Here is a 25,765-nt window from a genome sequence, read left to right as displayed (position 1 = left end):
TAAAAAAAGAAACATTAAGCCAAAACGCCCTGTTCACCTACACTGAGCCATCCGAAAAATTGTACTATATCAATTTCATTTCATTTTTGGTGCTATGTTGAAAAGGAAAATGTGTCTATGGACTGTCCTAACAGTTTTTTAAAATAGTGTATTCTTTACTTGCACTGGTTAACACGTGAATATAATATTTACATCTTGCCTAGAATATTTTCAATTAGGCAATGGCATTCCTCTTTGTAGAATGAAAATTATAACTATTTGCACAATGAAAATTTCACATTCAACAAATTACCACTAGTTTGTACTAAATAAGACTATTCTTAGCACCTGAAGTTATTCTGAATAATCCTCATATTTGGTAAAAGCAGAGGGGTAGGAAGAAAGATGTATGAGCTATATGCCTTTAAAACAATTATCAAACAGGTAGTATCTGAAAGATTAAAGCAATTATTTCTTCAATATGGGTCAGAAAATTATTTCACCTCTATAAATAAATTTAATCTGAAAATAAAGATCTATTCAACAAAAGAACAGACATATCAAGTTATTCATTTAGTTAGGAATATAATTCAAAATAGTCTCATTACTACAGAATTCAGAAGTCAATACTAACCTTTTAAAATCACATTGAAGCCATTAATATTTTATTTCACTTCAGCCACAAATATTTTAATGAGATTACCATGGTATCAACCATACCTTTTCCACCATCTTAACTAAAAAAGATACTTTCTGGGCCGGGGATTTAGCTCAGTGGTTCCACTGCCTGCCTCGCAAGTGCAAGGACCCGAGTTCTATCCCCAGTACCAAAAAAAAAAAAAAAGATACTTTCTGATTTCTAGAGCAGTACAATATCATGTCAAAGCTTCAGCTCACTCAATCAGGTTTTATCTTTATTATTTTTACTGGCTTAATATTACCTCTATATCTAAAACCCTTGAGTGAATGAGAATTTCAAGAGTTAAAATAAATTCCATTGATCATCTATTTACTTTTTTTAAGCTTAGAAGATAAAATATGTAATCAAAATTAAGAAAGGAAAATAGTTTGTCTTTGTTTTCCTTAAGAGTCCTTATAGTTACTCCTACAAAATAAGATTTATATTTAATAAGAATTAAAAACATTATTTGGTTAATGTCAAATTTATTTTGTGATTCACAGTAACTTAAGCAAAGGATCTAGGATTTAACTATTACACTGTTGGATGGACTTATTTAAAATAACTATAGTTCTGAATTATGCCTGCAACAACAAAAGCATGAAATGTCCTCCAGCAACCCCCATCCCTACTCCAAACCAAATGCCTCTACAAAGCACAATACACACACACACATAAATATTAAAATCAGAAATATATGTTCATTTTAATTTTCCAACGTATAACACTGGTATTTTGCCACCAGTCCACAATGGGTAAGACTGGTTAAGGGTCTCAAAATAGATTCATTAGTTAATTGCTCAAAATCATTCTAACATTCACGCTAATTATATAAAAAAAATTCTTACCTTATTTTCTTTCATTAGTTTTGGTCAATATCTGAAGATCCATAGAAAAATTTACAATCAAAATTTAATCAAAAAACAATATAAAGTAAACAGCCTTAAAAATTTCATTACCTGTTCAGTAATTCTCATGTGGAAGTCATGGAAGTCACTATAACGACGATAGGTTTTCCACATCTCTTCAGTGTTCAGATTGCGCCGGTGGACGGTGATGGCATATAATGCATATGTCTTGCCATGATCATTACAAACGCCTGCCACAGCATATGGGTCACAGTCAGCATATACTTGTTATTTAAAACAAAATGAAGAGAAACAAAAGACAAAAAGGGAGGAAGGTGAAGAACAAAAGAAAAAAAAATAACATGAAATGAAGAACTTAAAATGAAAGAATGAGATGAAAGGATGTCACCAAGGGATAAAACAGATTCCTTCCTAACCTTTGTACTAACTATAGATAGATAGATAGATAGACAGATAGATAGATAGATAGATAGATAGATAGATAGATAGATTATAGAATAAAATAAGTGAAAAGTTTATGACGACACTACCAACCACAAAATGATGTTTATTTTGGGTTTTCTTCCCCCAAACTTTTACCCATTATTAATGATATTACCATGGCACCTCAGGGTATTATAACATTAGGGTCTCTTAAATTTTATAGAGGAGAAACAAAATAATAACTTTTTGCACTAGCTTTCACTATTTCAACTAAACAGCAAAAGCCACAGGATAAGATTTATCTCCAGGCAATTCTTTTCTTCTTTGATAACATTTGGCAATTCGTAAGTATAATTTATTCTGGGCATTTAAGAACAATAAGAGAATAATTTCTTACTGATTTAATAAATATCACATGAGCCAGGTAGTCTTTAAAAATTAAAATTTATTCCCATTTTCTACTAATCTTAGCTATACTTTGCATCATGTTCTTTCTGACTCTCCAGTTTGTGTTCTATTTTACCCTAGGTCTCAAAAATTTTACTGTTTTCCTCTCAGCTGTGTCTGATCTATTTCTTAATCCATACAATGATCTTAATTTCAATCACTGCATTTTTTTTAATCTTTGGAATTTTTTTGGTTCTTTCTTCATACTATTTATTCTTGTCTTAGGATGTCTCTGAATATTTTAATCATACTCATTTTATGTTCTGTAAAGACTGCCATCTCCAAGTTCTTTGGACACTATATATCTCATTTGCTGCTTCTGACGACTCTCCTCATTGTGGCTCACATTTCTTCCTGTGTCTTTAAATTGTTTTCTATAAATTCATTTTCAACAGGCAGTGTTTGTTGATGGGCAGTATGAATGCCCTAGGCTATGGAAGCATTTACAATGCCCAGTATTGCCACAGTAACTATGGTTTCTGTGGTTCAGAAACTTATAGTTGGCCCTCTAAATCTGGGCATTCTACATTGTAAGATTCAATTTATCATGCATAGAAAGGGTTTTTAACAATGTATTCATACTGAATATGAACAGACTTTTTTCCTTGTCATTACTGTCTAGTCAATATAGTATAACTATTTCTGTAGCATTTACATTGTATCAGGTATAATAAATAGAGACAATTTAAAATATTTGGGAAGATATGCATAGGCCTTATGCAAATACTATACCACTTTATATAGGGCACATGAGCACCTGTTCCTTATGGAAAGGATACATGATTTTGGTATCCATGGAGGTCCTGGAATCAACACTCCACAGATACTGAGAGACAACTACTAACTCTCTGGTTTCGGACCCTAGATACACATCACTTGAAGACTTCTACACCCAGACATATCGATGGTGGGAAAAAAACTGGGCTTTAATTTCTTGTGGGTGACAGATACTATTTCCTATCACGATCTTGATATTTCCAGCTCTCTCCCCTTAAAACTTAAAGATAAGTTGAGCTTTTCTAGTACCTCTTTCACATCATGCTGCTTTTACAGCTCTGGGCTTTATGTAAAGGACTTGCTTTCCAGCTTCACAGGGCACTGGCTCATCCTACCTGTTTTAAACTTGAAAGCATAAAAATGCTATCAAAATTAAGACAGTGGTTTTCATGTTCCTTTATAGTTCTACAAGCCCCTTGTCTTAATGCCTCTTCACTTCTCAGAATGTGTTTTTCCTCATGATCTATGGCACCTTAGATTTCCCTGCTTTAGCTAACGTATTGTTCCCAGCCTTTCTGCATGTACAAAACAGGATTTTCCATAGCAGTTTAGACTACCATATTAATAAATCTAAAATTGATCCAATAGTGGATCACACTGATCCATAATCAAGAAAAAAAATAGTCAAGTTTTGGAACTGACTAAATATAGTATTTTGCTAATTTGTAAATAATCAGGCAAAGAAGGTTCTATATATCTTAACAAATTATTTTAATAACATAAGCTAGATGTTTATATTAACAAGAGGTGATGGACAAGCTTTCATCAAAATATTTCTATGATTTGCACTTTCTATTCAAAATTGTCCTTCATTCCCTTTTCATCTAATATCAGTGTTTCTGATTAACCGCCCCCCCCCCAAAAAAAACCCTACAAATAGACTTTGGTTATCTTCTTCTACAAAAGAGGCTTTAACTGTATTCACTGTTCACCTCCCCAAATCAACTTTCTCTCAGAGATCTGTCCAAATCAAACAATACAGCACTTTTTTTTCATTAAGTCAGAGTCACCATTTCTAAACAGAGCTGGCATGGCAACAAAGGAATGGCTTTAATCAGTTGTGTACAAGACAGATTTGGAAAAAGCAAACAGAAAGGAGAGGCCAATTAGATAGCTAACCATAACCATTACAAGATAACAAGAGCAAGGAAAACAGCAAGGGTTACAAAAGGAGAAAGAGCAATGTAAGGAGGCATTCTAAAAGAGAGAATGAGGATTTGTCACAAACTGCTAGGCAGGGGAGATTACTCGGGTATACATACACAACAGGAAGAGTAATGAGGCTGCTATTTTTTTAAAAAAGGAGAAGACAGAAAAGTAACTTGATTTCAAAAGAAGAGAATGAGGCTACCTATATTGATTTTGAGAAGATAGTGATAAAACAAGAAGGATTTTTTTCATTAGAGCAATACTATTTAAGGCAGGTAGTCTACAAATCACTTCTTATTAATCCCTAATAAGTTAAGGATCTATCATCACAATGCTAATAACTTCCTTAATCACACTGCTTAATTTAACCAGTTTTTAAAAAGATTTCTCAATGAAGGAAGCAAGTAGACTCTAGAGTTCATGGAGCACTCTAAGTAGCACTGCACTGGACTGTAAATCTTTACATCTACAACAGATGTATTAAGGACACTGGGATCAAGACTCTGGTGTCCAACTAGAAAAATAAGTATTTATGAACGAACATTCATATGATGCCTATCATGTTTAATGACTAATGTAATTTGTCCCATAACCACCCTATAAGTTAGGTATTATTATTATTCCATTTAACAGATGAAGAAAGTGCAAATAGAGAACAAACTCCACTCAACTATTAAGGAGAAGAGCCAAGATTTGAACTCCAGCAATTCACTGAAAAAGTTGTGCTCTGAACCACAATACTATGCTTCCTCTTCAGTATCAATATCCGTCTGACAATATGTTATTAAAAATTCCTAGTATAATACTCTCCATCCACTTTAAAAAGCTTGTAAAGACTTGCTAAATGAATGAACAAAAAGTCAAAGGAGCTGGAAAAAAGAGAAATATTGGAAAAGAGAAATATTAACAACAGAAGTAGATATTGCATGTCTTTTTTTAGACATATAAATTTAAGATCACCAAAAAATAAAAAGACAAATACTAAACATTTGCACTTTAACAAAAACTCTCATAATCTGAAGATGAGCCAACAAAGAAGAGATTTTAAAAAGAATCTTAAGAAACGTCGGAAGGAAAAAGTGGGACAACTATCAAAAGTGTAACAAAGTTTTACAAGAAGATTCTGCTTTAATTGGCAATATCTCAGGACATGTAACAGCAATCTATGTACCAACTATACGCAAAAGATAAAGGAACAACTGAGTCAGCAAGTATGAAAAACTATTCCATAAATCTGGCAGGGAAGAAAATGCAAAGTGAGACTCTAGCTCCAGTGAGAAGCAAAATAAAACAAAGATCTTCATAAAATGCAAATTAGTATTTTTAAACTCACTTACACTATGGAATCTTTTTCAGTGTCTAAAATGTAAGAATGACACTGAATTGAGGTATGTACCTCAGTATGTTTGAACTTCAGTATGAGACATGAAAAAACACATTCTAGGAATAGTGAGGTAAGAAAACTATCATTATCTAATACTCATCACTATCTAATACTCAGCATTATCTAATAATGCAACAGTGATGAAAGAAATTAATTTTTTTCCTGGGTACACTAACAATTCTGTATATGTTGGCTGATCATGACATCCTACAGATTTCTCAGCCCATTCAAGCATATTCCGAACTTCTACCAACTTATGGACAGCAAGGCTTCACTTACTCCATTATCTAGTCTGGCTCTGCATGTATGAAAGCAAAAATTGAACAGAGATCCCCCCAGTAAAGAAGATCTCCCCAAATAAGAGTTAAGCAAACAATTAACAGTGAGACTCAAGTACAAAGAGGAAAAGATTGGTTCCAGAATTGTTAGAGCTTTTTCAAATGTTAACAATGACAACTTCAGAGAAAAGAAAACACCCAAATACATATGTAAATAAAACATCACAGGATTTAATGAAGAACATGCTGCAGGGGAAAAAAATGACCAGAAAACAGAAAAAAAAATGTAAAATTAAATGTAGAAAATAACTTAAGAATGAAATAAACAACACTTTAAAAGTAGTAGTTACAGTATGAAGTCTGTTACCGGTATCTGAAATGTAAGCATGAAGTTGCACTGAGTCATCAGAAGTTACACTTGAAAGGTCATCTAAAGACTGGAAAAAAATTTAAAAAGAATTTTTAAACTTTACAGGAAAAACTGTTAAAATTCTAAATCTATATTGCTCGCATTTTCTGCATGTGTACTTTATGTTATTTGTATTCACACACTTAATAATATTCTTCTCCATTTACACTGAAATTTTGAAAAGCCAAGATTAAGAAACTATAAAACACTTTGGTAATCAATAATTACATGACTTATTTTTCACTGCTTGTCCATATATTGCAAATTGCTATTTTTCAATTATATTTGATATATGGCAAGAAAATAAAAATTGGACAATAAGCAGATATATCAACATTTTAATTTTTTATGTGTTGAAATATACTATAGCCAGGCTTGCACTAACAATTTTGTCAATTTATAAGTTATTTTATCAGTTAAATAATTTAATCAGATTCTTTAGCTCTAAAATAAGAATATGAGAAGATATGTAGAATATTTAAGAAGACTACCAAGAATAGCAAATGTTAACTATAATTATGATTACTCATTAAATTAAATGAATGTAGACTAAGACTTTTATATGGGAAATTATTTTTTAAAATGGCAATTTAAAATTTTGATTTAATTAATTTCCAAAAATAATTCCATAAATATTATTATTAAATGATACAAAATTAATCTTGTCAAAGTTTAAAGGCATTTTACTACATGTAAATACGCCCACACATACAAAGTGAACAATCACATAATGAAGGCAGACTGGGCAGAAAGAGAACTAGCAGGGCTGCCTGAAACTCTTCTTAAAAAAATCTGCTCACAAGGTTAGATGGCACCTGGCAAGTTAAGATTTAGTGAAGGTTCCTACCATTATCTAACTAATATTAGGCTTGCTGTACCTAAAACGGTCTTTACAAACAATGTGGTTTGTGCTGAAAACCTGCCTTCCTTCTGGGTCTGGGATGCCACATGTAGTAGACAGAGCATGCACTACGTATGTCATCTGCCTCTAATAAAAACCTGTGTACTGTTTCTGATGAGTTTTCTTGGTGGCAACATGTACATCACAGCTCACTGCTTGGGAAATTAAGAATACTTTGTTTGACTCCCCTTGAGAGAATTTTTGGAAGTTTGTATCTAGCTTCCTCTGGACTTTCACCACGCCCCCTCTTTCCCTTTGTTGACTCTGCTTTATATGCTTTCAGTGTAATAAACTCTAGATAGGAGTATGACTGTGCTGAGTCAGTCCTATGCATCTTAGACATATTTCATATTTTAAAAACCATAGGACCTGAATGAGTCTTTTTGACCAATTGTTACCAATTATTATTAAGAGAGTCATTTAAATACTTACATCAGCCATTTATAGGACATAAAGTCATTTCAAGCAACTGTAGACTATGAAGAAAACCGAAAGTGTTTCTACTCAAGACTGATCATCAAGAGAAGCAAACTGTGATAATTCTACATATAGATGCTACACAGGACTTCCCTGGTCAAGTGGCAGAACCATTAAATTAAATTAAATTAAATTAAATTAAATTAAATTAAATTAAATTAAATTAAATTAAATTAGGTCTACTCCAAGTTCCACTACTGATACTTTAAGAGATTTCATCCATATCAACTATTATTTCTTATATTTCAGCCTTCACAGTGGTAAAATTTTGTTAACACCTGCTCTACATCTTTGTCAAAATAAACTATAAATGAAAATATTTTTTTTTTAAATTAAATGCACTTATTTTTATGTACTCATGTGGCCCTTAATAAAACATTTTAATAGAAACAGCAAAATCTTTAGTATTATTTTTTACATGCAAGATAGAACCCATGAGGAAATGGACTGACTACTTTGCCACTATTTGGCCTGTGGAAAGCTATCTACCAAACTTCCTTCAATTATAAGCTAGCACAGGAAACATAAATCAAGTTTTTTGTTTTGTTTTGTTTTGTTTTTTGGTACCGGGGATCGAACTTGGGTCCTTGCACTTGAGAGGCAGGCGGTGGAACCACTGAGCTAAATCCCCAGCTCAAGTGTTTTTTTAAAAAGCATTATTAATAATGATAACCTTCCCTTGTAGGTGATATTTTAAAAGCTAAATACACATATTTGTAACTTTAAACATTTTAGTATCTCATACTATACAACACCTAGGTGTTCATTTATATTTTATCCTAACTTTGGAGATAAATGTCTTTTTCAGCATATTTAAAATAAACATTAAGTACTATTTTTGTTACACATGATAAAAAATCTAATAAAAAACATGTTACAATTACACTTACAAGTAAATAACAAAAGACTATAAAATTACAACTGGTAAAATATTACCTAGAGAATTATATCTGCTTTAGAAATACAAGTATTAACTGATTTTTTAAAAGTTGTGCTTTTAAAAAAGCACATTTAGTGTTGTCCTGAAAAAAAGACAATGTATAAAATAATCCTTCAGTTAAGATTCTTAAACTTATTGTAAGAAAAAAAAATACTTTTAACATTATATTAAAGCAAAAACTAAAATTATATATTTTTCTTTTTGAGATGAGGTTCTGTCATATTGTCCAAGCTGGCCCTGAACTCTACTCAAGCATTTCCCATCTAGTTTCCTGAGTAGCTAGGACTATGGCTACACACCACTGTGCCCAGCTGAAACTATAAATTTTTTGTGATGGCCCAACAAACACAATTTTAACAGTACTGCTAGATATGCTAGAAATATTTTACCTGCCTATCTCAACTGCACAATAAATAAAACACCAAACACATCCTTTGCTTAGTAGAGTGGAATAAGCTAGCATAATAGTTTAAAATATTTATTTCTAAAATGCTGGTAGCAAAATTTGTATATGCATTTTGAAAAGAATGTGAAAGACTCTAGCTGCTTAAATGTTTGAATTTAACAAATTTATGGGAAAAACAAATTAAAGTCAATGATCTCTAATGTGACTTTTTAAATCCAGAGACTGCTATGTTTTATATTACTAAGTGACAAAAGAGGTCTATTTCTCTTATTTGAAGAAGCATTTATTCCAAACATGGATTAGCGGAAAAAATATTTACCAGTGTTTAAACACTTGCACAAACACTGTATTGGAAAATTTTAAGCCAAGGAAAAGCTTCCTCACATTTGGAAACTTTTTACAGTGAATATTATTACTAACGCTTCATGTTCTAGGACAAATTCATTTCTGTTGTAACATTTTTAACAACTAACATGTAAATGATATTGATATCAAATGACTTATAAAAACATTTTGAAAGTTACACAGTTTCTGACATACCACTCTGGTTGATTTGTTTTAGTAGTTTGTGAAACAATACCAAAACCAAAAATGCTCTATCTCTCCTTTTTAACCTACCTCCTTCTTCCAACCAAACTCTAGCTTGAAAATTTCATAGAATACCGATATGTCTCCCTAGCTACTCAGGAAAATGAGGCAGGAAAAAAATCCCTCACTACAAGAGTTCAAGACCACCGTGGGTACTGAGGCCATCTCAAAAAGAAATTGAAGTGCTTTAAACATAGAGCATTGGGCCAGGGATTTAGCTCAGTGGTTTTGTCGCCTGCTGCATAAGTACAAGGACCCGAGTTCGATCTCCGGTACCAAAAAAAACAAAAAAAAACCCAAAAAATACAGCATTAAATGCTACAACTGAAAATAATTAAACCAATTCCTTTATAAAGTGAATCTGCAATTATGTAGGTGTGGCCTAATCCCATTTTAAAAAATAAAATACTGTATACTATGTAAGTTTTAATTTACATATTCCTTATATATGAACTTCACATTTTCTTTTTTTTTGTACCGGAGATAGAACTCGGGACCTTGCACTTGCAAGGCAAGCAGTGGAACCACTGAGCTAAATCCCCAGCCCTCACATTTTCTTAAAATCATAATTAATGTCTTATGACACAAAGAACAATTTGGGGGAACATTTATCTATATATGTCAAGACTCAGACTTTTACATGACTTTCAAGTCACTTTAATATTTAAAATATCTAAATTAGCACTTACCAAATTTATGCTTCCTGTAGGAGATCCATTAAAAGATTCTGTGAAGAGAAAATTCAACTCAGTATACAGTAAAAATCTTTCAAAGCAGTTGCTTTATCTAAGGTTCAAACATCAACAATACATGTCACATTAAGTCAAAACATCAAAAAACAGTAAAGAAAAATGATGGTTTACTCCCAAATACCTAATCTCTTAAATCTCAAATTTCCAAGTCAAACAGGCATTTCAGTGATAAAATATATATGTACCTGCCAGCTGGAGAAAGAAAAAAATTCATTCACAGGAGAACAATCATTAAATATTCTGATTCTTATTTTCATAGGATTATATCAAGTTGTCCAACACAATCTAACCATGAGGGAAACAATGCAGAATGAAGCCCATTAGAAAATAACAGAACTGGGGCCAGGGATTTAGCTCAGTGGTTTCGCCGCCTGCCTAGCAAGCTCAAGGACCTGAGTTCGATCCCCGGTACCCAAAAAAAAAAAAAAAAAAGGAAGAAAATAACAGAACCGTTACTTCTGGCTCTTTGGATAAAACAAATTTATAAATAAAATTAATCTTTAGTGTGAGGGACAAATAGGTTAATTTTAAATGAAACTACCAAGACCACTTCTCCTTGGTAGATTTGGCTGAAAAATATTGGAAGTTTAGATTCTTAAATCAATATATAACTAATAGACCATATGATATCTGTAAGTCCATATACAATACCATTTAATTTTTAAAAAGCAACAACAAAAAATTAATGTTTAAAATAAATGTAGCCGCCTGCCTCACAAGTGCAAGGTCCTGAGTTCAATCCCCCGTACCGGAACAACAACAACAACAAAAAGTTAAAATAAATAAATAAATAAAATAAAATAAAATAAATGTTAGGGAATAAGTCAATTAAATGTATTAAATTTATCTTTTCCCTCAGGGTTTTATTGTATATATAAACTAACTTACCAACTGAAGTATTAAAATACAAATAAACCTATTGTAAGGCAATATGTATGTGCAGGTAAGTTAATGAATGTTTTTAAACCCTTAAATTATTTATAAATTTGGTGCTCTTAATGGGTCTTCAAAGAGCAAGATTATATTTACTTACAGAAAGAGGCAGTTAGTATTACCTTCTACATTAAACAACTCCAAAATGTCTAAAAATATTTCTTGGTTCCTCAGACTTTTAGTCACAGAAGCAAACAGGAAAAATCACCAGAGATCATCCCTTAGTTTACAGGAAATCACTATATAAATGAGTAAACAAATGACACTCTCTTCCTCATTCAAGTATGTCTCTCCTACCTCTTATCTGGTACACTAACCTCTTAAATCTTCCCACAAAAAGTAAGTTAAAAGGAGAAATCAGGAGCAAAATAAGGCATAGCTGATTTTCTTGATCCACAATAAGATCTACAAATACAGCATAAAATCAATCTTGGCTAAATTTAATCAATAATGTAATAAATGTCTATTAATATAAGACAAGTTACTAAAAATGGTGAGAAAAATAATGTGATTGAAATTAAAATGTGAAAGAAAAAGCATAATTTAAATATTTTTAAAAACTGGGCAATTAAAAAAAAACTGTGAGATTTTATTTTAATAAAACAGAAAATATCTACAGGTAAAGAATCCCTAATCCAAAAGTCTGAAATCGAAGATGTTTCAAAATCTAAAAGTTTAGGACGTCTACATGACACTCAAAAAGTTTCAGACTTTGGAACACTGGATTTCTGGATTAGAGATGCACAACTATAAAGTCTACACAAATACTCCAAAATCAAAAAAGCGTGAAATCTGAAAAACTTCCAGTCCTGAGCATTCTGGATAAGAGAAACTTTTAAAGTAATTTAAAGCTGATCTAACTAAAGAAAGAAATCATGGGGGCCAGGGATTTAACTCAGTGGCACCATGCCTGCCCAGAAGCACAAGGTCCTGAGTTCAGGAGGGAGGCAGAGAGGGAAGGAAAGAGAAAGAGAGAGAGAAAGAAAGAAAGAGGGCTGGGGATGTAGCTCAATGGCCCCACAACTGCCTGGGAAGTGCAAAGTTCCTGAGTTCAATCCCCAGTTACGGAAAAAAAAAAGAAAAGAAAGAAAGAAATCATGAACCAAAAGAGAGGAAAGGGAAGGAGAAAGGAAAGGACAGCCCACACAAACAAGCCATCCTGCTACCTACCCACCTACTTAACTAACTTTGGTTAAACAGGAATCATATTTCTTCCTCAGAGAAAAACAAAATTACCAGAGGACACTATCACACATAACAAGACTTGATCCATTAATTTTAGGCTAAACTGCAGAGAAGACAATATTTTTAAAGTCAGGTACACTATAATATCTGAGTTGAACAATTATTTCAGAATGTCTAAAAAGCAGCGAACATTTTGGAATGCCTAAAATACACATGAGGCGTCGATAAGATTAACTTTAAAAGTCATAAAACTATAACAAAAATGTGAATAACTACTTTTAATAAATCACAAAGACAAGTAAAAAATAGGAATTATATTTGGAAAAGTTATACCTATGGCCTTGGGATAATTTCTCAGTATAGAAGGTAAATAAAGTCATAAATTAGGGTGTAGAATGTTGGAAAGCGGTGTCCTAGACTCAATGATTCAAATGTGAGAGATTAATCATTGATATGTAAGAGGCACATGTACTTCAATGAAAACCAATTAATGTTTTAAATAAATACGACATTTGGAGACGTTTAAGATGACACAACTTGCTTCTATAAGCTGCCCAGACAGCAGCTAGAAAGACAGGATTGGAAACTAAAAGTCAATGTAAATTACTTTGGAGGTGTTCTGGTGTTAAAGGATCAAAAACTACTCCCATAGAATATGTAGGTAACATTTTAAATCACATATTAAAGCAATTAAGTGTGGTTTATCAACATCACACAGTTGATTAGGATAAGAGTGGGGGTAAAATCTAAATATTCTGACTCTTGAAAGTCTGGTTTTCACACTAGAACAGACTGACAGATCTCAGTGTACTCATTTGAAAAAGATGAAAGGTTAGAATGAATAGGTTTGTGATGTCTCATAGCTGAAGTCTTCCATACTATGTAGGACACTGGTGGCAAAACTATAGCACACATGCCACAGCAGGCACACAGAGCCCTCTCTGTCAGCACGCAAGCCAAGTCGCCCCAGCAGCCAAGCCCTGGATAAATTGCTTTTTCTAAACTAAAACCTCAGTTTTCAGGTTTAGTTGCAATGTTGACACTTTCGATAAATAAGTGGGTTTCAGGTTGCAGTTTGGGCACTTGGTCTCCAATAGATTTGCCATCACTGATGTAGGATTTAGAAAAGGAAACAAAGATAGAAAGAAAAAACTGCAACTTTTTATATTGCTCTACAATCCATGGTACACAGTCATTCCTTGTTATCTCATTTATTCTTCTCAATAATCCTACTGGTAAGCATGAATATCATTCCAAGATTAACTTACTAGTAAAAGAGAAACTACCATGAAAGTATTTGACACACCTCAAGGAAACTGAATTGAAGTCTTCAACAATTATATTCTAACCTGGTACTAAGTTTTCAACATCTAGATATAGCAACTAAACTTCACATTCATTATCGATTTTTAAAATATATTACAACTTATATTTGGACTTCAAAACCATTTTTATATTGTTTAAAAGGTCATCCTTCTGATAATCACAATGCATATAGGGATACAAACACACACAGTGTAAAATGTGTGCCACCTCACCTCCATCCCCATCATCTGATCCTCTGAAACTGGGGTCTTTCAGCATGTCCAGCTCAGCTAACATGCGCACATACAGTGCATTCTGTCTGAAGGAAGGATAGAACCTTTCATCTCGTAGCATCAATTCATATACCTTGTTGAAATAAACCACGATGATCAAAGATTAATATAAATACATGGTGATTTTTTTTACTAAAAAACTTCACTAAGCTGGGGATATAGCTTAGCGCTATAGTGCCTGCCTGATAAACATGAGGCCCTGATTTCAATTCCTGGTACAAAAAAAAAAAAAAAAAGACTTTACCAAAAGCTACACTGAGATCTTGCTATAAAGTATCTGTTACAAGATGTAAATAATCATAAGACTCTCTCAAAAATAATTTTTTTAGTTTCTCCAGTAGCTAAATTAGATGGGAAAGGATTCTATGGCAAAACAACCAACATGACAATACATTATCTATAATATTCTACACAGTATTTTCTAAGAAACAAGTACACATAATGGCACATATTAAAATGAATTTGTGGGCTGGGGATTTAGCTCAGTGGTTCTGGTGCCTGCCTTGCAAGCGCAAGGTCCCGAGTTTGATCCCCAGTACCAAAACAAACAAACAAAATGAATTTGTGACACATGTTATTTATATATCATCAATTCATCAAATTCCAAGACTAGAATATTTGGCTTTAGTCAGATTCAAAGAAAGCAACTCAACATAAGTATTTTCCTCATCAGTCAATTAAAGGAATAAACAAAATAAATTGGTCTAACTGGTCTACATTTTTGTAATTAAGAGGTATTATAACTAATATTTCTAGGTACTGTTCTTTTTTAAATGTTCCAGTAACTTTTTGAAATATTAATTATGTGCACATAGAAATACACATTTTTTTCAAGAAAGATAAAATATATAATACCTTCCTCTGAATGTCATCAAATATTTCAGGGGTTGGATCTTCATGATTCAAAGTATCTGCTAATTTTGCTACTAAATAGTCATCAACAGTAACTCTTGGAGATGCCTAAAAGCAGAGAATAACATTCTTAATTTCCTTCAACTTGTAAACATGACTATCTTAAAAATTAGCTAGTTTAATACAATAAACTATTTAATTAAAATAATTAGTTTAATACCACAATACAAAGCATAACACATAAAAAGTGAAAGACAGACTGTTAACACTCATGATTAAAAAGGAAGTTAACTACTATCATAATTGCTATCACCAGTGATCAAGGGAAAAACACAGCAATGACTATAGGCTGTGGTACACAGTCATTCCTTATTTCCTTTACTCTTCTCAATAATACTATTGGTAAGCATGAATATCATTCCAAGATTAACTTACTACTAAAAGAGAAACTACCATAAAAGTATTTGAGTGACACACCTCAAGGAAACATTCTTCAAGGTGGATGATCCAAGTTATCACCATTAGATACTAAAACATACTACTTTCAACCTTTATTTAGGGTACCCTACTATGGGCTTTGTATTCTTCTTAACCATCTTTACCCATTGCCAAAACTGAGACATTTATCACAGGTAAATAAACTCCTGAATATCCAAGCAATAAAATAGTTCACTGAAAATAAACTACTCATTGCATGCATCAACATGTATGAATTTCAGTAAAATGCTGAGAGGCAAAAAACCCAATATATATACTAATTGTTCCATTTATAGCAGATTAAAAACAAACATAAGTAATATATTGTTTGGAAGAACATACATTAATGATAAAAATATATGGGGAAGCAAGTGAATAATTAGCTCCAAATTCAGGAAACTGGCTTCATCAGGAAGAAAGAACATAAAACACTGCAGGGAAGAACAAATAAAGTATACAAGGTGCATCATAGGTGCAGTGCATATGTGTTTTGTTTCTTAAGATGGATGGCATACTTAGATGTGTTTGTTATATGATTATTCTGAAAACTGTACTTTTTTGAGTATATTGCATCAGGTAAAATTTTAGCACATGCATTAATGAGTTTTTAAATGAAATTCATACATAAACTCAAACATAATATTTGTGCTAGTCAGAATAAATTAAAGGGTATTGTAGCACAGCCATTAAAATTGTGCAGCAAGCATAGTAACTTGATTCTTTTGACTTTTTCTGTCTGTATTACTGAGGGAAATTAGTCTCTAGTTTTCTAAGTGATGTCATTCACTTAAGTATCAAAATACTCCCTCACAAAACAAAATGAAAATTATTTCCCCTTTATTTTCTGAAGTTTATTATTCAAAAATATTTGAAAAACAAAACTAGTTTTCTTCTGATTTCTTATTTAGAAATGTTTCAAATCTTTATAGATTTCTCAAATTTCCTTCTATTCATTTCATTCTGATTAAAGAACATAATTTTATGGTTTAAATACAATTAAGCTTTGTTTAATGGTCTAGCATATGTTTCAAGAAGAGAATGTTCCATATATTCTTTTTTTGTTTGTTTGGGTTTTTTTGTTATTTTTGGTACCAGGGACCGAACTCATGACCTTGGACTTACGAGGCAGCTGCGGCACCACTGAGCTAAATCCCCAGCCCTGTTCCACCTGTTCTTGAAAATAATGTGTATTTTGCTGTGAAAGGAAACATTCTTTGTGTTAAGTCTAGCTGCTTTGTTCTTCAACGAATCTATCTTTAATGACTTTCTACCAAATTATTTTATCAATTATTGAGAACAGGTATTAAACATTCCAATTAGTATAGAAATGCCTCTTTCTTCCTTTAATTCTATAAATTTTTGTTTTATATATTTGAGAACTTTGTTAATTGCATAAATGTTCATAACTGCTTTATCATCCTTAATCAACTTAATCACTTTCTTCATTACAGAATATTCTCTTCTCTAATAGCAATTTTTATCTTAAATTCTACTTTTCTTACATTATGATAGCCATTCTAGTTCTTTTATTTACCTTTGCATGATATATATATATATATATATATATATATATATATATATATATATGATCTTCGATTTTAACTATCATTTAGTATTTGCATTACTTTGGGCATATTACTGTAATTCAGTTTTCTAAACATCCGAATCTTCACTTAAATAAGGAGGATAAAAATGCATATCAAGACTCTTCTTGGGATTAAGTGAATCAAGTGTTTCTGAAGCAAACTGCCTGGCATAAGTAATGCAAATTTGCAAGAATTAAAAAATTGTTATCAATGATAATGCCGAAGAAGAAAAGTTATCAAAATATATCTGTACCTTTTCAGATAAATACTGCTCATAAATTCCAACAGCAGCTGCTCTTAAAAGACCTTTGGTTTGGTTGGTTTGATGTTTTCCATCTCTCTGACGACTTAATAAAACCTCTAACTGCTGCTGGGCTGTAACCCGGTACCCTTCCACTGTCATCCAGAAGAAAAGATGTGCTTGACCTCCAGTTTGCTGCATGTAATCTGCCAAACAAAACCCATAACATAACAGACATTAATATGGGTCCATGTAGCTGCATGACAAGTTAAGATTTAAGTATCACATACTTGAAACCTTACATTTTAAAAATGCTTAGCAAATACCTAAGATGAAAATGTTACAAGTTGATTAATAAATACTAGTGTAGAAAATACAAAAGGAAGCACATAATTCTAAATTTTTAAACCTCATTTTTAATGGTAAAACTTCTGGTGAAGAGATCTGCTATATATATATAGGCTTCATTAGAAGTAAACTACTTCACCTACGTTCAACATTTCCTCTGAATAAAGATTATTAGTCATAATATGAATTTTTCTAGACTTATTAAAAATAGATATTAGCACTTCAACAACTATGTACATTTTTGGCCACACAAGTGAAGATTCAGGAATTTTTGCTGAAAATATCACCAAACAGAAGCAATTTTATGTAATATTAATAAAAATATATGCATAATAAAATATTCATATAGTATAAAAACAGGCCAGGTGGGGTAATACATGCCCAATCTCAGTACTCAGGAAGCTGAGGCAGGAGGACTGCCGTTAAGTTTGAGGCCAGCCTGGGCTATGTAGTGCAATAAGACCCTCCCCCAAAAGCTATAAAAACAATATAAATAGCTTATGTTACTGGGCATGGTAGCACATGCCTATAATTCCAGTTACTCAGAAAATGAGGCAAGAAGATCACAAATTCAAAGGTAGGCTGGGCAAGTCTACAAGACACACTCTAAAGATAAAGTTTAAAACGTAATGGAGACATAGCTCAGTGCTAGAGTGCTTGCTTTGCACCTGTGAGCCCAGAGGTTCAATCTACTACTGGGAGGGAAAAAGTTATTCACACACACTATGCATTTTCAACAAAATACTTTCTCAGCAAATTTAAAACCATACTAGAATCTCCTAGAGTGTATTTTAAAAGCAGCTTAGCAAATGCATTTACTTCCATTAACAGAAATAAATCTCTTATTTCCATGGCTTCTAAAGAAAAAGAATTCAGAGAATAAAGGGTGGTATCTAATTTGGCATACAAAATAATAACCACTCCAAATTTTAATAATACTAAAATTATTAAAAGTTTTAAGGAAGATATTGGAGTAAGAAATCTATCTCCCCATATACACAATAACTGCACTAGTAGAATCTCTGATGTAACTAATTTGGAACTCTGGAATCTACTGAAGAAATTACAACATCTGCAGAAAGGTTTGGGAGGTAAACTGTGCTAGGAATGTAAATGAGACAGTTGCTATGGAAAATAATGTTGTGGTATGTCAAAAAGTTAATGACAAAATTAACACAGGACCCATCAATTCCATTTCTGGGTATACATCCAAAAGAATTGAAAATATACATATATTCATGGTGATATTGTTTACGCTAGCTAAAACACAGAAACAATCTAAGAATCCCTTGATGGATGAATAAGCAAAATGTTGGTGGTGTGAGAATGTGCCTGTGTGTACACGTGAACACATGTCCACACATTCATAATGCATACATACCTGTACCCTGGAATATTAGCCTTAAAAAGGAAGAAAATTCTGACACACTACAGTATGGAAGGTTCTTGAAGATGTTATACTAGGTGAAGCAAGCCAATCAACCTAATGGATAGAGAGCGTCAACCTTAGAAGATAAACTTCTACAGATGGGTGGTGGTGATGGTTGCAAATATCTGTGTATATAGATCAACTTAAATATACTTAAAAATAATTCAGAAATTAACTTTCCTATATATTTTACTACAATAAAAACTTTAAACCTCTCAAGGGCTATATTATTTAAATAAAATGAATTTACCTACCCATAAAAAATTGTAGTGCAACATTGTCTATAAGAATGCTGTCCAACGGGACTGTGCAAAGTTTCCCAAAGTTTGCTGCCAGTTTCACAGTATTTATTTCCTACAGACGGACATGAATACAGGTTAGTATATTACCTAATCATTCAATATGGTGAAGATAAACTTGATACTCAAAGCAGAATTGACAAGCTTCTAAAAACAATTAAAAACTTTAAAAGGATTCAATATCAAAAAGTGTTTGGGCAAACAAAGTTTTAAATAATGATCCCAAAAGATCACTAAGATTTAAATAAGGTAAATGGTTAAAGAAAAAAAGGTAGAAATGAAACCAATCATTCTTCTTTTCTAAGAAGAATTTTCACAGGTATAAAGTGGTTGCAGTTAACTAAAACACACATGTATGTCACAACGTGGGTCTATTTTGAATCTAAACCTTTACCTCTTTATTAGTACTGTTTCATTAAGTTCATCTAGCTAATTCAGCTAGCAAACCAAACTCAAGATTTAAAAAAAATACTTATTCCTTTCTTCAATTAATTAAATACACTGCATAATTATAAGACCAATGGGTCACAAATAAAAATTTAAACTTGAAATCCAGAGCCAAAATGGTGACTACACTAGGAACTAAAGGTACTAATTTTCTGCTTTAAACTCTCAACTCTCTTCTCTCCTTTACAGTAAAACTCCTTTATAGGGCAATCTACCAGCACCATTTCTGGTTCTTTCAACTGTATCCTCAATAGACTCCAATCAGCTTTCTTTACTACTCACAAAACTGCTCTCATCCGATCAGCAATAAACCACTGGGTACTCATCTTACTCAACAATATTCTTTTACTTAACCGACCTCTCCCTTCTTTAATCACTTTCTACACTTGATTCTTGGGCATCACACACCCAGGATTTCCTGAAATCTTACCAGTGAGTACTGTTTGGCTCCTTCATTTCATCTTTAACTGTATTCACTTAAGTGACTGAGGGCTGTGATTGGTATATGAGTGCTTTCACTTACTATTCTAAATGATCTCACCCAGTCTCTAACATTAAATGAACATTTGATAATTCCAAGCATTCACAAAGTTTACCTCCATCAATAACCTTCTTTTGAACTCTAACATTATCAATTTGAACATTTACTTGAATGTTTAACAGGTATCTCAAATAAAAATATGCAGAACTTGATTCTTTCTCCTGAACCTCTACCCCTCAGTTTTACATTTCAGGAAACAGCATCATTATTCATGTAGTTAGGCTAAAAAACATGGGATCATCTTTGAGTCCTTGTTTCTTTCTTACTCATATTTAGTCCATTAGCAAATCCTATCAGCACTAGATCTAGTCTCCAATCACTTCTCACAACCTTCTCAGATGTCTCTTACTTGGTCCAGAACAGCAGTCTGCTAAACAGTCTGTTTTCCTCCTGTCCCTCACCATCCCACCATAGTCTATTCTTCACAAAGAGTCAATCACTTTAACTCTAAGTCAGGTTATGTTACCTGCTATGGCAAATCTCCAATTGATTTCGGTAACAATTAGAATAAAAATAAAAGGCTTAACAAAGCCAGTAAAACCATGTATGATCTAACCTCTAGGTTCTTCTATAACTTTACTCCTAGTACAATTCCTCATTCATTCACCAAACCACAGTGACAGCCTCTAACTCATCAAGGGTGTTACTGTCTCAGGGTCATTATACTTGATTAACTTCTGTTGGAAAGATTCCTCAGAAACAGAGGACGTTCTCATGCTATAAAGATATCTCCATGCAAAAATATCACCTAACTGCTCAGCACCTATCTAAAACAATCTTCAATATTTTCTGTATCCTACTTTATTTTTTCACAGCAGATATCATGACCTGACAAAAAGGTGACTTCACTTGTTATTTATTTATTTATTTACATACTTACTTACTTACTTAGTGGTACTGGGAACTGAACAGGGGCTTTGCACTGAGCTATATCTCCAGCCCTTTTTATTTGGTTCATTTTGAAACAAGGTCTCACTAAGCTGCCCAGGCTAGACTTGAACTTGTGATCCCTCTGCCTCAGCCTCCCAGACTGCTAGGATTACAAGCATGTGCTATCACACTCAAACGTGTGTTTATTGTTTATTTTCTGACTGTGAGCTAAAAGGTAGTTCCAGAAAAAGTTGGTTTATTTTGTCCACCTAATATCGTTGTCAATTTAAATAAATACTAAATAAGTAAATGAATAACAGAATTAATAAATCAAGGAAAATAAAACCTTGAATTATGTTAGCATTTTCCAAACTTTTATATTTTCTTGTGGGGTCTCTAAGTTTATTGTCTTTATCTGAAAAATGTTCATAGAAGACTGGTTTAGCTCTCAGCAGTCTGCTGCAGCACTCTGAGGAAGCCTGCCTTCTTTGCCTCCCCACCATTTTTTTCTTTTTTTTCCCTTTGCAGTACCAGGAATTGAATCCAAGGCCTCACAGATGCTAACCAAACCCTTAACCACTGAGCTATATCCCTGTCCTTCCTTTCTTTCCTTCTTCCCTCCTTCCTTCCTTACCCCACCCCTTCCTCACTCTTTCCTTTCTTTTTAATTTTTATTTTGAGACAAGGGTTTCACTAAGTTACCAGGCTGGTTGTGAACTTGAAGTCCTTCCGCCACATTAAGCTCAAGCTTGCCTTCTTGAGTTCCTCGATCTTTCTTCTGGAGAAAGAATTATTTTTGGATGGTTCCATTTGTCCTTTATAACTCCTCTCTTGAGTTTCTGATAGACTGGATTTTCTTGCATAGTCTGAATTTTCTAATATATCTCCTCCATAACATCTGAATTACACTGCTCTTTATGTACTGAGACAACTGTCTCTTGTAAGCATTTTCACCTTTTTCCATTAGGCAATGCATATAATCTGGAATGTTCTGGCCCAAGATATGCTTCCAATGTATTTTGGCATTAAACTCCCTGCTTTCACAACCCCAGGCATATTCAGCCATCTGATCTTTGACAAAGGGACCAAAAACATGCTGGAGGGAAGATGGCCTCTTTACTAAATAATGCAGGGAAAACTGACTATCCTCTCAAAATGGATAAAGATCTAAATGTTAAAACAGAAACACTTTTCCTGCTGCAAAAAAAAAATAAGTAAAACTCTTGAAGACATAGGCGTAAGCAAGGACTTTCTGAAAAGAACCCCAGTTGAGCAAGAATCAACATATGAGATCATACCAAATTAAAAAGCTTCTGCACAGCAAAGAAAACAACCAACAAAATGAAAAGACAACCTACAGAATGGAAAAAATTCTTGTCAGCTATTCCTCAGAGAGAGGACTAATATCTAGAAAATATAAAGAACTCAAAATAAACTTAGAACTCTTCAGAAGAAAAGACTCAATTGAAAACTGGGCAACTGAAATGAACAGACACTTAAATCGACAATAAATATTGTACACGAAAAAAATGCTCAACATCTCTGGCATTAGAGAAATGCAAATTAAAACAATGAGATTCCATCTTACTCCAGAAATAATGGCTATCATCAAGAAATCAAAAATAACAAATATTGGTAAGGCTGTGGGGAAAAAAGGACCCTTCAACATTGTTGGTGGGAATGTAAACTAGTACAATCATTATGGAAATCAGTATAGAGACTCCTCAAAAAACTAAAAACAAATTCCATTCAACTCAGCCATTCCCCTTCTAGGTATCTAGATAGCTTCTCAAAAGAGTTAAAGACATCATATTACATGATGTATGCATACTCATGTTTACAGCAGCACAATTTATGATACCTAAATCTTACAAGAGGCCGATGGATCCACTAATAGATGAATGGATAAAGTGTGGTATTTTTACACGATGGAGTATTATTACTGTCGTAAAGAAAGATAAAGAAATCGTTTGTAGGAAAATGGATGCACCATGAGACTATAACGTTAAATGAAATTAATCAGATAATTTTAAATATCATAAGGTTTCTCTTGTATGAGAAACCCAAAATTTAAGTAAAATAAAAGATAGATTAATAAGAAATAGGGAGACAGATATTTGGCAAAATGGAAAGAGACCAAGAGATGAGGGAGGGAAGACGTGGATGAAAAAAGAAGTAAGATGTGTTGTGTGCATGTAGCAACTCCCCATGAAGAGTGTAATCACTGTGTACTACAAACATGTAATAATTAAAAATAAAAACTGAGAAAAAAGTTAAAATTAAAAGATTCATACATGCCACTTAAAAAATAAACAAATAAACTCTTTGCTTTCAGAATCAGAACCAGGACTCTGAGGGGCAAATCTAAAATCTAAAGATTTATCACCAGCTCATTTCAGGGGCCCCAAAATTTTATTCCCAGTACCAATTCTGACAAGGGCTGGATCCACATAACAGTGAGGGCACCAGGATGACCACTGGTACCTTCCACACTGTATTCCTCTGCAGTCACCTCCACTTGACCCTCACAGATACTTCCATGTCAACCTACTGAGAAGCCTGAAGGCCAGTGTAACATGTAGCACCATAACTTATTAGGCCACCTTTCATACCCTACTTTGGTAGTTCAGGTGCATAAGCTGTGCAGACCATCATACTCACTTCTATGTGGGCACATCTGACAAATGATATTTCTGTTGGTTGGCATTCTGACCTGATTTTTGTCTTGGATTACCAAGCATTTCTGAATAAAGTAATCAATTTTACCCTCTAGTCTATTAAATTTAAATTTCACTTGGTCTCTCTTTGACAACTGCAACAAAACCCAACCTATGGAATGAAGACCCACATCTACATCTTCACACAGATCTGCTGACCTAGCAGTGCTCCAGCAGTGTTTCAACTAATCTCTTTGATTTGTTTTAAAAATACTCATACTACACCACATAAAAGAAAACTTTTCTGAAAGTCCTAAAGTGCCAAGTCCTTATCATTTACTATGCATTTTAATCATACCAAGTACTTATAATTAAACATTAATTCAAAAGTACTTTATACTTACTTTGCCTGACTGTAACCGCTGTATTCTTGAGTCACACACTTTCTTTACAAACAGTAAACTATTTATTTGATTTTTGATAGTGTTGATATCTAAAAATAAACAAATTGATTTCGAGCTAGAAAAGTGGTAATGGTATTAGTGAAATGCTTTAAACATATACTTAGTATAATTTAACAAGCTAACAAATTAATATACAATTTTCATCCAATTAAAAATCTGAAATTGTACAGACAAATTATTTAATTAAAACCAAGTCATGTCGATTATCTATCCATTAGATATAGCTCTGCTAATCATAATTTTACACTGAGAAGATAACATTTTTAATCTAAGCATACATTAACATACTAAGGAAGATTCAGTTAAGGTAAAAACAGCTAATAGCATAAATGGCATTTAGGTAAATTAAAATTTTATTTAAATATATAATAATCCTTAAAGAAAAATCTTTAACTAAATCACTTACCATCACCAGCTGTATCTAAAGATCTAAGATACTGTAATTCTTCTGCTGCTTTATCTCTAACTGCTTCTAGCTCTCCAACATTGTCACTCAATTTAATAATGTTCATAAAGGCCTCATAATTGCAATTAGAATCACGGATCTGAAAATAAAATTCATTAAGAAAACAGGAGGCAGTAATTATTCATTAAGGGGAAAATTGAATCCTGAATGCTATGACCATTAATCTTGATTGCCAACTTGACTGGTTTGAGAAGTGTCTAGGAGATTAGACATACACTTCTGCTTAAATCTCAGTGGGTCCTTGGGGTGTGACCGTGGGGACTACCCATGTCTTGTTCCTGTCCTCTTCCTCTACTCTCTACATCCTGGATCCCATGAGTGGAGGAGCTTTCCTTTACCATGCCCTTTTGCTACAATGTTCCTACCTTGGAGCCAGCCAACCATGCACTGAAATCTCTGAAACTGAGCTAAAATAAACCTCTCCTCCTTTAAGTTTTTAGTTCTTTGGGTTTGTTCTGTTTTTTTTTTTAAGTGGTTGGTCATAGAGGTGAGAATCTGACAAATAGAAGTGTCTACTATGTGCCAGGCACCATATGCTACATATTCAGTGCTTATAATAAAAAGACAAATCCCAGTATTTGGTGGCACTTACATTCTACCGACTCAAAGACTAAATAAAATAGAATAAAGAAGGGTAGAAGACTGCACAAGCTCAACAGTAATGGAGAACAAATCCTGGAAAGTGTTTGGCTTTCACTCTAAAGAAAACCAAAAGTTACTATAAGGTTTAAAGAGTAAAATTCTGTGACCTAAAATATAAAAGAATCACAGAAATGCTATATAAAAATAGAGTGAAGGCAGACTCAAAAGCAAGGAGAAAGACTAGCTAATAACTCAGAAGAGAGATGATAACAGTGCCTAGGTGAAGAGCAGTGGTAGACAGGTATACCAAGAAGTGCACTGTCAAAAGTGCT

The 25,765-nt window shown here is 33.0% G+C and overlaps 1 protein-coding gene across 3 annotated transcripts in view; it reads right to left on the bottom strand.

The window, feature by feature from the left end:
- The window catches only part of Snx13 (sorting nexin 13), a 122,538-nt gene that overhangs the window by 22,526 nt on the left and 74,247 nt on the right, over positions 1-25,765 (bottom strand). For 2 of the 3 annotated variants that reach the window (XM_087206682.1, XM_087206684.1), the window contains exons 10-18: positions 24,792-24,930; positions 24,326-24,414; positions 19,362-19,461; positions 17,343-17,536; positions 15,030-15,134; positions 14,115-14,247; positions 10,396-10,433; positions 6,353-6,422; positions 1,618-1,790 (exon numbers count right to left, since the gene is read on the bottom strand). In XM_087206682.1, the coding sequence (XP_087062808.1) occupies positions 1,618-1,790; positions 6,353-6,422; positions 10,396-10,433; positions 14,115-14,247; positions 15,030-15,134; positions 17,343-17,536; positions 19,362-19,461; positions 24,326-24,414; positions 24,792-24,930 (1,041 nt within the window). The remainder of the gene's footprint in view (positions 1-1,617; positions 1,791-6,352; positions 6,423-10,395; positions 10,434-14,114; positions 14,248-15,029; positions 15,135-17,342; positions 17,537-19,361; positions 19,462-24,325; positions 24,415-24,791; positions 24,931-25,765) is intronic. The other variant, XM_087206683.1, reaches the window with a different exon arrangement.

Source organism: Heterocephalus glaber, unplaced genomic scaffold (assembly GCF_053883595.1).
Source record: "Heterocephalus glaber isolate CG9 unplaced genomic scaffold, H.glaber_assembly_v1.0 deba00000676, whole genome shotgun sequence".
NCBI lineage: Eukaryota > Metazoa > Chordata > Mammalia > Rodentia > Bathyergidae > Heterocephalus > Heterocephalus glaber.
The sequence above is the reverse complement of the archived record's forward strand: the minus strand, read 5'-3'. Positions and strand labels throughout refer to the sequence as shown.